The sequence below is a fragment of the Palaemon carinicauda genome, chromosome 3 (genome assembly GCF_036898095.1).
Source record: "Palaemon carinicauda isolate YSFRI2023 chromosome 3, ASM3689809v2, whole genome shotgun sequence".
Lineage (NCBI taxonomy): Eukaryota > Metazoa > Arthropoda > Malacostraca > Decapoda > Palaemonidae > Palaemon > Palaemon carinicauda.
This window is the reverse complement of record NC_090727.1, coordinates 167,497,587-167,510,086: the sequence shown is the minus strand read 5'-3', so window position 1 is coordinate 167,510,086 and position 12,500 is coordinate 167,497,587. Positions and strand designations below refer to the sequence as shown.

General features: G+C 35.4%; 3 protein-coding genes and 1 pseudogene across 3 annotated transcripts; 2 read left to right on the top strand and 2 right to left on the bottom strand.

Annotated features, from left to right (window-relative positions):
- Positions 1–17: 17 nt before the first annotated feature.
- On the bottom strand, positions 18–1,529 carry LOC137637996 (crustacyanin-C1 subunit-like). The gene is made up of 4 exons (XM_068370089.1): positions 1,377–1,529; positions 926–1,010; positions 686–811; positions 18–291 (listed from the first exon to the last, which is right to left on the bottom strand). The coding sequence occupies exons 1-4, from the start codon at positions 1,527–1,529 to the stop codon at positions 65–67; spliced, it is 591 nt and encodes a 196-aa protein (XP_068226190.1). The 3' UTR covers positions 18–64.
- A 460-nt stretch (positions 1,530–1,989) lies between these two features.
- Positions 1,990–3,314, top strand: LOC137635232 (crustacyanin-A2 subunit-like; annotated as a pseudogene).
- Positions 3,315–7,574: 4,260 nt separating this feature from the next.
- Positions 7,575–9,096, bottom strand: LOC137637995 (crustacyanin-C1 subunit-like). Its single transcript, XM_068370088.1, has 4 exons — positions 8,944–9,096; positions 8,489–8,573; positions 8,249–8,374; positions 7,575–7,848 (listed from the first exon to the last, which is right to left on the bottom strand). Exons 1-4 carry the CDS (start codon positions 9,094–9,096, stop codon positions 7,622–7,624), a joined length of 591 nt encoding a protein of 196 aa, XP_068226189.1. The 3' UTR covers positions 7,575–7,621.
- Positions 9,097–9,556: 460 nt separating this feature from the next.
- Positions 9,557–10,881, top strand: LOC137635222 (crustacyanin-A2 subunit-like). The gene is made up of 3 exons (XM_068367683.1): positions 9,557–9,736; positions 10,295–10,511; positions 10,655–10,881. Exons 1-3 carry the CDS (start codon positions 9,557–9,559, stop codon positions 10,879–10,881), a joined length of 624 nt encoding a protein of 207 aa, XP_068223784.1.
- Positions 10,882–12,500: the final 1,619 nt, after the last annotated feature.

Below are 12,500 nucleotides of genomic sequence, written 5' to 3'. Positions count from 1 at the left end.
AAAGAGATGAGATAAGAGTCAAAGTCACTTTCTATGTTATGACAAGAAGAAATTCCACTTCAGTCTAGTAATCGCAGTGTGACCCCTGAACCGTCTTTTCGAAACGGCTGGTGTCCACTCCGATGTCCCTGAAGGCGGCCTGGCACTTGCTCAAGTATTTGTCCTCGAGCTCCGGCGTCCGGGAGAAGACGAAGGCGAAGTCCGAGTAGTAGTTGGAGTAGTCCATGCAAGAGTACAGACAAGCGTAGTTCTCGTAGTCAGTGTCCAGGATCACCAGAGGGGCAGCGAAGGCTGTACAAAAGGCATATAGTTTATATATCAAATATCTGTTTTAATGTTGTTAATTTTTTTTAAATATTCTATTTCAATTTTTTATTACTTATTATATTGTTTATTTATTTCCTTATTTCCTTTCCTAACTGGGCTATTATTCGCTGTTGGATCCCTTGGGCTTATAGCATCTTGCTTTTCCCACTAGGGTTGTAGCTTAGCTAGTAATAATAATAATAATAATAATAATAATAATAATAATAATAATACATTAACAAATGAAAAGATTTACAGTCAATAACTTCCATTTATCTATAAGATTTAACCAAGAAGTTGAAAAGGAAACATTAGTTTCTGAGGAATATTAAAATAGATCTGAAATCAAAAGAGAAAGTTTCAAAAAGCTCCCACTTACAATGGCCCTCGAAGTCGACCATGAAATGAGGGTCTCCGAGGGGCATAGGATAGATCCCTCCTCGTCTCTCCTGTTTGTCTCCGTTGTAGTTGATGCCCCGAGTCTTCACTTCGTATCCTTTTCCATCTGAGGAAGAGGAGGAGAAAGAGAGAGATTATTATTAAAGATAGATAAATAAGTTTCCAATGTTATTTATTATGTGTTTTTTCCAGTTTCTTATTAATTGAAGGGTTCACTTACCATAATAATATTGAATGTGGACACATTTTTCCAGGGGCTGATATTCGTTCTTCGTGAGAGCGTACTGGAACCAAACTCCTCCGAACTGGAAAAGGTTTCGTTTTTGTTACTCTTTCATATTCCCTTTCCTCACTGGGCTATTTTTCCCTATTGGAGCCCTTGGGCTTATAGCATCTTGCTTTTCCAATTAGGATTGTAGCTTCGCTAATAATAATAATAATAATAATAATAATAATAATAATAATAAAAAGTTGTGTCTATTTTAAGTCATAAATGTCAATATCGGTAACTTGGTAAACATAGTACTGTATGTGATTTATGAATGCTTTGGTATATCAGTCTTGATTGTATACATACAAGAACCTTTGATTTTGTTAACGAGAGAGAGAGAGAGAGAGAGAGAGAGAGAGAGAGAGAGAGAGAGAGAGAGAGAGAGAGAGAGAATCAATACCTCAGAATGTCTAGGCCTTTGTTCCTTCCACAATTTCACTTCATCCACAACAGGACATTGTCCTCTAACGACGAAGTCTGGGATTTTGTCTGCGCACACAGACGCCACAGCTGCTGCTGCAGCCACAAACACAACCAGAAGGACTCGTCTCATTTTGACAGAAGGATTGATGAGGAAGGACGTCCGCCAAGTGCTTTTATACCATCGAAAAGGATCCTTGATGACGTCACGCAAGCAGGCAGACTTAGCAAGGTTTTTTTTCACGTTCGTAATACGTCCGTTATCTTGACGTGATACAAGTTATGCCGGAGGTTCTTGTCAAATGTCCCATAATGATCTTGAATGCTGACTAATCACATTCTTTCACATACTCTAATCTCTTAATACCTGATCGTTAACCATAATAGCTGCTGTACTTTATAGAAGGAATTCAATTACAACTAACAGTTTGATTTAATGTCAATTTTATGGAAGAGATAAGAAATGTCCTTGAAGAAAAAAAGAATATATTTTTTTCAAGAACAGGAAAATGGAAGTAAAATTCTGGCAGAAAAAAAGAAAGAAAGAAAAATGGTGAAGACTTCATTGCTAGGTGATCGGGATCGTATATAAGATGGCTGACGGCCTGAGTCAATCAAGAGAAACATTTTGCTGCTCTGGAAACATGTTGGGTGTCGCTGTCTTTGCTTTGGGTGTCGTGGCCTCTGTCTCTTGCCAAGGGGGACTGCCTGACTTTCTGCTTGCGGGAAAATGCGCTGATGTTTCCCTCCAACCCAACTTCGACGTCCGTAAGGTGAATGAGACACACTCTCTTCTTCAGAGCCAACTTACGTAACATTATACTAAAGAAGAAAATATTGATATTTTTCTTTATTTCAGTTGATATCTTCTTTCAATTACCAGAACAAAAACACATAGCCTGAATACTTTCTCTCCTCGAAGAATTGTAGAAAGTGATTAGCATCTGGTAATTCATTTTTCTTATTTCTTTTTGGCTTTCACGCTGGTCTTTTGTTAGTAAGGCTATAAGTTTTGTATGTATATATATATATATATATATATATATATATATATATATATATATATATATATGTGTGTGTGTGTGTGTGTGTGTGTGTGTGTATAATACACTGGATCAAAACTTTTTATACTACCAACAAAAGCAATTTGTAATATTGTTATCTCAAAACTTCTAAAACCAAAACCTACTTATCAGGAGCAAAATCTCAAAGAAAAATATCAAATTAGTATTAATTCTAATAAAACTCTTCACCATTACGTAGATTGTTTCCACCTCTTATGTAATCAAGAAAAATCTTTAAAAATAAATGAATAATGATTTTGTTATGCAGTACGCCGGTCGCTGGTTCATGACCGAGATTACGGAGAACCCTTACTTGCCACTGAAGAAATGCGTCACTTCCAAGTACGATCTCGACGAAGAGGAACACGGCTTCCGGGTGACGACCTCAGGACTGGACGTCAACTGGGAACACAAGTCCCTCCAGGGCAATGTCTCCAGACAAGTAGATCCCCCAGCGCTCATTTGCACCTCGACTTCCCCGGAGGTAAGAAACATTGAGGCGGTTTATGGAAAAAGGAGATGAAAACATTTGGTTTACTAAAATGGATTTTTAACTCCTTCATCGAGTGATTTTCCGGTCTATTTTTTCCTTATTATCAAAAGTCTCTTACATATATTCTCTTCCAGTCATTGGCAGCCCTTACAAGGTGATTGAGACCGACTACGAAAACTACTCGTGTGTGTATTCCTGCATCGACTGGAGTGGATACAAGACCGAGTTCGGTTTCGTCTTCTCCAGGACTCAAGAGAACTGGGGTCATGCCACTGAGAAGTGTTCTGAGGTGTTTAAGAAGAACGGCGTTGACTTCAACAACTTTGTTGCAATTCCTCAGTCTTCAGATTGTTATAATTAATCAAAGATTCAAACGGGAATTACTATCAACATTTCTTTATTGTTTCTCTCTCACCTCTTTGATTATTCATTTATGCTACAATATAATTGCCATACTTATCTCTTTCTTTTCTTGTTTTATGTATCCATATACGACATAGCTGAAATAAATAATTTTCCTGGAACCCTTGTGTTTATTTGCTATTCCTAGAAACGTAATGCAAGTAAAATTTGAAAACTTATTTTATGTAGTATTTTCTCTTGCATTCGAAATTTATCTTGAGTGAATCACTTATGAAGCAATTTTGTTACAAAATTAATCTTTCTCGTTAATTTCATGCTAATTTCTAACCTGACTTATTTTAATAACCACATTATCTGTGGGAGAATTAAAAGATAGACGAAGAGGTAATCATGTTATTTAAACTGCACATAAGATTGTTTTACGTAGGCGTGCTAGTTAAGAAGAATATACCTGACGTTATCAGATGAATGAAATAAGTACACGACACCAAATCTGTTTTAGATGTAGATGAGGAACGAGTTTTAACTGAACTGTAAATCAGTTTAACAGAATCGTCTCGTCTTATCTTGTTCTATTTTAACTTATTTATAAAATGATAGGTAATGACAATATTGACATTATATTATTATTATTATTATTATTATTATTATTATTATTATTATTACTGCTACTTGCTAAGCTACAATCCTAGTTGGAAAAGCAGGATGTTATAAACCCAAGGGCCTCAAACAGAGAAAATAGCCCAGTGAGGAAAGGAAACAAGGAAAAATAAAATATTTTAAAAATAGCAACAACACCTAAACAAATATTCCTTTTATAGACTAGAAAAACTTTAACAAAATAAGAGAAATAGAAATTAGATAGAATAGTGTGCCCGAGTGTACCCTCAAGCAAGATAACTCTAACCCAAAACAGTGGAAGACCATGGTACAGAGTCTATGGCACTACCCAAGACTAGAGAACAATGGTTTGATTTAGGAGTGTCCTTCTCCTAGAAGAGCTGCTTACCATAGCTAAAGAGTCTCGTCTACCCTTACCAAGAGGAAAGTTGCCACTGAACAATTACAGTGCAGTAATTAACCCCTTCGGTGAAGAAGAATTGTTTGGTAATCTCAGTGTTGTCAGTGTATGAGGACAGAGAAGAATATGTAAAGAATAGGCCAGACTATTCGGTGTATGTGTAGGCCAAGGGAAAGGGAACCGTAACCAGAGAGAAGGATCCAATGTAGTACTATCTCGCCAATCAAAGAACCCCAAACTCCCTAGCGGTAGTATCTCAACGGGTGACTGGAATTCATTCATTGCTTATGAATGAATCAAGCAGAGAAAAGAAAAAAGAGTAGGCTACTACAGCAACCCTTTGCCACAAGGTCTCTCGCCTTGTACAGTGATGTCAGGACAGGAATCTGGCGTGGTGGTTTCTTGTCTTGGGATCATAATCTGCTGATGGCTTTAAGATATATATTTTCCCCCATCAGTATTTGCTGAATAATGACACTTCTTAACACGGTAACAAATCTGAGATATATTATTTGGTCTTGCGTTCCTTTTATATCTTTTCAGTGCAATTCTATTTGAGGTCTTTATGTGTCTATCCTGAGGGGTTTAATCAATGCTCAAACACTTATTTTAAATAGATTACCAATTAAACTCTATAGAGCCATTCACTTTCAAACGTTAATGAAAGGAAAGAAATTAGAATTTATATAATTTACATCACTTGAGAGATAAAAGGAATTAGTAAAGAAACTCCATTTTTCTTATCAAAATTATCTATCATTAATACACACACACAAACATATATATATATATATATATATATATATATATATATATATATGTGTATATATATGCGTGTGTATGTGTGTATTGATAGGTAATTTTGATATGAAAAATAGTTTCTTTACTATTCCTTTTATCTCTCAAGTGATGTAAATTATAACACACACATACATATATATATATATATATATATATATATATATATATATATATATATATATATATATATATATATATATATATATAAACATACACACACACATATATATATATATATATATATATATATATATATATATATATTATATATATATATACACACACACACACATATATATATATATATATATATATATATATATATATATATATATATATCTTTTATTTCTTCCTGGATTTTGCATCAAAATGACCAACCGCAATAAAGCAGTAAAATTTAATTTGTATGATGTTCCTCTTTAGAAATCCTAAAATTTTCAGAGTTCTTATACAACATTGAGATTTTAATTGATTCCGTCAAGGACTTAAGAGTTAGGAAAAACAGTTTTGGAAGGAAGCATTATGAACTACAAACTCTTTTATCAAGCACGAGTCCTTCCAGGGCGACATCTTCCAGACAAGCAGATCTCCCAGCGCTCATTTGCACTTCGACTTCCCTGGAGGTAAGAAACATTATTATTATTATTATTATTATTATTATTGGGATGGTTTATGGTAAAAGGAAATGGAAGCATTAGGTTTACTTATAAATAGCTTTTTTTAAATTCTATTGACTTTCCTGTATATTGTTTCCCTATTATCAAAAGACGCTTAAGCTTGAAGGTACACTCAGGCACACTTCTTGTTTTGTTAAAGTTTTTATAGTTTATATAGGAAATATTTGTTTTAATGTATTTATTGCTCTTGAAACATTTTATGTTTCCTTGTTTCCTTTCCTCGCTGGGTTATTTTCCCTTTTGGGGCCACTGGGCTTATAGCATTTTGCTTTTCTAACTAGGGTTGTAGCGTGTAGTACTGATAATAATAATAATAATAATAATGATAATAATTTTATTTTAGAGTCTGGATCCGGATCATCTCCAAAATTCAATGAAGTCATCCATGACTTAAGATCTAGGCCTATGTGTGGTGATTAACTCCGTTAAAATCTGTCGCGTAGTTTTGATGTAGGCCTTATCCTATCCACAGACAGACAGACACACAGAGAAATAGATGGATAAATAAACCGACTCGATTTAAATAACCTCCGCAAATGTATCATTATTGATTTTTCGATTTCGTTAAGTTTATTTGTTAGAATTAAGTTAGTTGAAAAAGCCATGCCTTTACTCCAAGAATGTATCCTAATTTCAGATTCTGTGATGGATTTTGTTGCCATTGTTCACATCATTTTTTATCATTCGAATTCTGGCGTTAAGTTCTTTATATTAGGCGATGAAGTCTTGAAATTACAGGATCATATTCGAAGGTACAGTAGAATCCAATGCACAAACTATGTCACTGCAAAACAATATTAACTTACAAAAAAGATAGACAATGATAATCCAGCATTCACACACACACAACTGCCTCTAGCTTCAGTCAAATAAAAAAGAGCATTCGCCCAAGACATTCGCCACTGTCCTAACCTAGCTAATAACATAAACAAATAACCTCAGTTATACCAACACTCTTTCTCACAACAACCAATCATTACACTAACTACCTCTCGCTCGCTGCACACACTCTCTCTCTCTCTCTCTCTCTCTCTCTCTCTCTCTCTCTCTCTCTCTCTCTCTCTCTCTCTCTTTGGCAAACAACATAAAATAAATAAAAATAAAACAAAAATTAATCCTCCACAATATCTAAGGTCATTGACGCCGATATATAGCGCTGAATGGCCTTTAATGTCCCAGTGCTTGGCTTAAGGCCTAACTAAATTTTATATTCAATCAAAAATTAACCTACATGTCTAACTATTGTGAAAATTAGTTAATTCCTTACTTAGACAATTTACTCTAAATATCCTCTTCATTTCCAGTCACTACAAAGTAACTAGCTATGAATTTTCTTTCATTAACTTCCTACTGTGATCAGGGCCAAGTTCATGTATAGACCTTGGTCAGGGCTAACTATGTAATGTGAACATGTGAACACGAGATAGAAAAGAGAGATGCTTTAGATGGTAGAATGATGCAGTGAATGGAGGGATTGCAAATTATAGGAGACTTGCCAAATGTAAACTGAAAGAGATGTTCATTAATATAATTGGTACTAGCAACAATTAATGTCAAACCAGATATTGAATATCTTTACATTCAAAACACTCATATAGTATTTATAATGGCCTAATTAAGATTGTAAATGCATGCAAGGTTGTTACAAGAAAAACTTGGCTTAGAGATATCTTTATTGTCATCAATAAATCATTCGAAAAAGGATAGACCAAGGAAAAAAATTTCACCAGTATTGAACTGTAAAAGAGATGAGATAAGAGTCAAAGTCACTTTCTATGTTATGACAAGAAGAAATTCCACTTCAGTCTAGTAATCGCAGTGTGACCCCTGAACCGTCTTTTCGAAACGGCTGGTGTCCACTCCGATGTCCCTGAAGGCGGCCTGGCACTTGCTCAAGTATTTGTCCTCGAGCTCCGGCGTCCGGGAGAAGACGAAGGCGAAGTCCGAGTAGTAGTTGGAGTAGTCCATGCAAGAGTACAGACAAGCGTAGTTCTCGTAGTCAGTGTCCAGGATCACCAGAGGGGCAGCGAAGGCTGTACAAAAGGCATATAGTTTATATATCAAATATCTGTTTTAATGTTGTTAATTTTTTTTTAAAATATTCTATTTCAATTTTTTATTACTTATTATATTGTTTATTTATTTCCTTATTTCCTTTCCTAACTGGGCTATTATTCGCTGTTGGATCCCTTGGGCTTATAGCATCTTGCTTTTCCCACTAGGGTTGTAGCTTAGCTAGATAATAATAATAATAATAATAATAATAATAATAATAATAATAATAATACATTAACAAATGAAAAGATTTACAGTCAATAACTTCCATTTATCTATAAGATTTAACCAAGAAGTTGAAAAGGAAACATTAGTTTCTGAGGAATATTAAAATAGATCTGAAATCAAAAGAGAAAGTTTCAAAAAGCTCCCACTTACAATGGCCCTCGAAGTCGACCATGAAATGAGGGTCTCCGAGGGGCATAGGATAGATCCCTCCTCGTCTCTCCTGTTTGTCTCCGTTGTAGTTGATGCCCCGAGTCTTCACTTCGTATCCTTTTCCATCTGAGGAAGAGGAGGAGAAAGAGAGAGATTATTATTAAAGATAGATAAATAAGTTTCCAATGTTATTTATTATGTGTTTTTTCCAGTTTCTTATTAATTGAAGGGTTCACTTACCATAATAATATTGAATGTGGACACATTTTTCCAGGGGCTGATATTCGTTCTTCGTGAGAGCGTACTGGAACCAAACTCCTCCGAACTGGAAAAGGTTTCGTTTTTGTTACTCTTTCATATTCCCTTTCCTCACTGGGCTATTTTTCCCTATTGGAGCCCTTGGGCTTATAGCATCTTGCTTTTCCAATTAGGATTGTAGCTTCGCTAGTAATAATAATAATAATAATAATAATAATAATAATAATAATAAAAAGTTGTGTCTATTTTAAGTCATAAATGTCAATATCGGTAACTTGGTAAACATAGTACTGTATGTGATTTATGAATGCTTTGGTATATCAGTCTTGATTGTATACATACAAGAACCTTTGATTTTGTTAACAGAGAGAGAGAGAGAGAGAGAGAGAGAGAGAGAGAGAGAGAGAGAGAGAGAGAGAGAGAGAGAGAATCAATACCTCAGAATGTCTAGGCCTTTGTTCCTTCCACAATTTCACTTCATCCACAACAGGACATTGTCCTCTAACGACGAAGTCTGGGATTTTGTCTGCGCACACAGACGCCACAGCTGCTGCTGCAGCCACAAACACAACCAGAAGGACTCGTCTCATTTTGACAGAAGGATTGATGAGGAAGGACGTCCGCCAAGTGCTTTTATACCATCGAAAAGGATCCTTGATGACGTCACGCAAGCAGGCAGACTTAGCAAGGTTTTTTTTCACGTTCGTAATACGTCCGTTATCTTGACGTGATACAAGTTATGCCGGAGGTTCTTGTCAAATGTCCCATAATGATCTTGAATGCTGACTAATCACATTCTTTCACATACTCTAATCTCTTAATACCTGATCGTTAACCATATTAGCTGCTGTACTTTATAGAAGGAATTCAATTACAACTAACAGTTTGATTTAATGTCAATTTTATGGAAGAGATAAGAAATGTCCTTGAAGAAAAAAAGAATATATTTTTTTCAAGAACAGGAAAATGGAAGTAAAATTCTGGCAGAAAAAAAGAAAGAAAGAAAAATGGTGAAGACTTCATTGCTAGGTGATCGGGATCGTATATAAGATGGCTGACGGCCTGAGTCAATCAAGAGAAACATTTTGCTGCTCTGGAAACATGTTGGGTGTCGCTGTCTTTGCTTTGGGTGTCGTGGCCTCTGTCTCTTGCCAAGGGGGACTGCCTGACTTTCTGCTTGCGGGAAAATGCGCTGATGTTTCCCTCCAACCCAACTTCGACGTCCGTAAGGTGAATGAGACACACTCTCCTCTTCAGAGCCAACTTACGTAACATTATACTAAAGAAGAAAATATTGATATTTTTCTTTATTTCAGTTGATATCTTCTTTCAATTACCAGAACAAAAACACATAGCCTGAATACTTTCTCTCCTCGAAGAATTGTAGAAAGAGATTAGCATCTGGTAATTCATTTTTCTTATTTCTTTTTGGCTTTCACGCTGGTCTTTTGTTAGTAAGGCTATAAGTTTTGTGTATATATATATATATATATATATATATATATATATATATATATATAATATGTGTGTGTGTGTGTGTGTGTGTGTGTGTGTGTGTATAATACACTGGATCAAAACTTTTTATACTACCAACAAAAGCAATTTGTAATATTGTTATCTCAAAACTTCTAAAACCAAAACCTACTTATCAGGAGCAAAATCTCAAAGAAAAATATCAAATTAGTATTAATTCTAATAAAACTCTTCACCATTACGTAGATTGTTTCCATCTCTTATGTAATCAAGAAAAATCTTTAAAAATAAATGAATAATGATTTTGTTATGCAGTACGCCGGTCGCTGGTTCATGACCGAGATTACGGAGAACCCTTACTTGCCACTGAAGAAATGCGTCACTTCCAAGTACGATCTCGACGAAGAGGAACACGGCTTCCGGGTGACGACCTCAGGACTGGACGTCAACTGGGAACACAAGTCCCTCCAGGGCAATGTCTCCCAGACAAGTAGATCCCCCAGCGCTCATTTGCACCTCGACTTCCCCGGAGGTAAGAAACATTGAGGCGGTTTATGGAAAAAGGAGATGAAAACATTTGGTTTACTAAAATGGATTTTTAACTCCTTCATCGAGTGATTTTCCGGTCTATTTTTTCCTTATTAGTAAAAGTCTCTTACGCATATTCTCTTCCAGTCATTGGCAGCCCTTACAAGGTGATTGAGACCGACTACGAAAACTACTCGTGTGTGTATTCCTGCATCGACTGGAGTGGATACAAGACCGAGTTCGGGTTCGTCTTCTCCAGGACTCAAGAGAACTGGGGTCATGCCACTGAGAAGTGTTCTGAGGTGTTTAAGAAGAACGGCGTTGACTTCAACAACTTTGTTGCAATTCCTCAGTCTTCAGATTGTTATAATTAATCAAAGATTCAAACGGGAATTACTATCAACATTTCTTTATTGTTTCTCTCTCACCTCTTTGATTATTCATTTATGCTACAATATAATTGCCATACTTATCTCTTTCTTTTCTTGTTTTATGTATCCATATACGACATAGCTGAAATAAATAATTTTCCTGGAACCCTTGTGTTTATTTGCTATTCCTAGAAACGTAATGCAAGTAAAATTTGAAAACTTATTTTATGTAGTGTTTTCTCTTGCATTCGAAATTTATCTTGAGTGAATCACTTATGAAGCAATTTTGTTACAAAATTAATCTTTCTCGTTAATTTCATGCTAATTTCTAACCTGACTTATTTTAATAACCACATTATCTGTGGGAGAATTAAAAGATAGACGAAGAGGTAATCATGTTATTTAAACTACATATAAGATTGTTTTACGTAGGCGTGCTAGTTAAGAAGAATATACCTGACGTTATCAGATGAATGAAATAAGTACACGACACCAAATCTGTTTTAGATGTAGATGAGGAACGAGTTTTAACTGAACTGTAAATCAGTTTAACAGAATCGTCTCGTCTTATCTTGTTCTACTTTGAACTTACTTATAAAATGATAGGCAAATGACAATAATTTTATTATTATTATTATTATTATTATTATTATTATTACTGCTACTTTCTAAGATACAATCCTAGTTGGAAAAGCAGGATGTTATAAACCCAAGGGCTCAAACAGAGAAAATAGCCCAGTGAGGAAAGGAAACAAGGAAAAATAAAATATTTTAAAAATAGCAACAACACCTAAACAAATATTTCATATATAGACTAGAAAAACTTTAACAAAATAAGAGAAATATAAATTAAATAGAATATTGTGCCCGATTGTACCCTCAAGCAAGAGAACTCTAACCCATAACAGTGGAAGACCATGGTACAGAGTCTATGGCCCTACCCAAGACTAGAGAATAATGGTTTGATTTAGGAGTGTCCTTCTCCTAGAAGAGCTGCTTACCATAGCTAAAGAGTCTTTTCTACCCTTACCAAGAGGAAAGTGGCCACTGAACAATTACAGTGCAGTAATTAACCCCTTCGGTGAAGAAGAATTTTTTTGGTAATCTCAGTGTTGTCAGATGTATGAGGACAGAAAAGAATATGTAAAGAATAGGCCAGAATATTCAGTATATGTGTAGGCCAAGGGAAAAGGAGCCGTAACCAGAGAGAAGGATCCAATATAGTACTATCTCGCCAATCAAAGAACCCCAAAACTCCCTAGCGGTAGTATCTCAACGGGTGACTGGAATTCATTCATTGCTTATGAATGAATCAAGCAGAGAAAAGAAAAAAGAGTAGGCTACTACAGCAACCCTTTGCCACAAGGTCTCTCGCCTTGTACAGTGATGTCAGGACAGGAATCTGGCGTGGTGGTTTCTTGTCTTGGGATCATAATCTGCTGATGGCTTTAAGATATATATTTTCCCCCATCAGTATTTGCTGAATAATGACACTTCTTAACACGGTAACAAATCTGAGATATATTATTTGGTCTTGCGTTCCTTTTATATCTTTTCAGTGCAATTCTATTTGAGGTCTTTATGTGTCTATCCTGAGGGGTTTAATCAATGCTCAAACACTT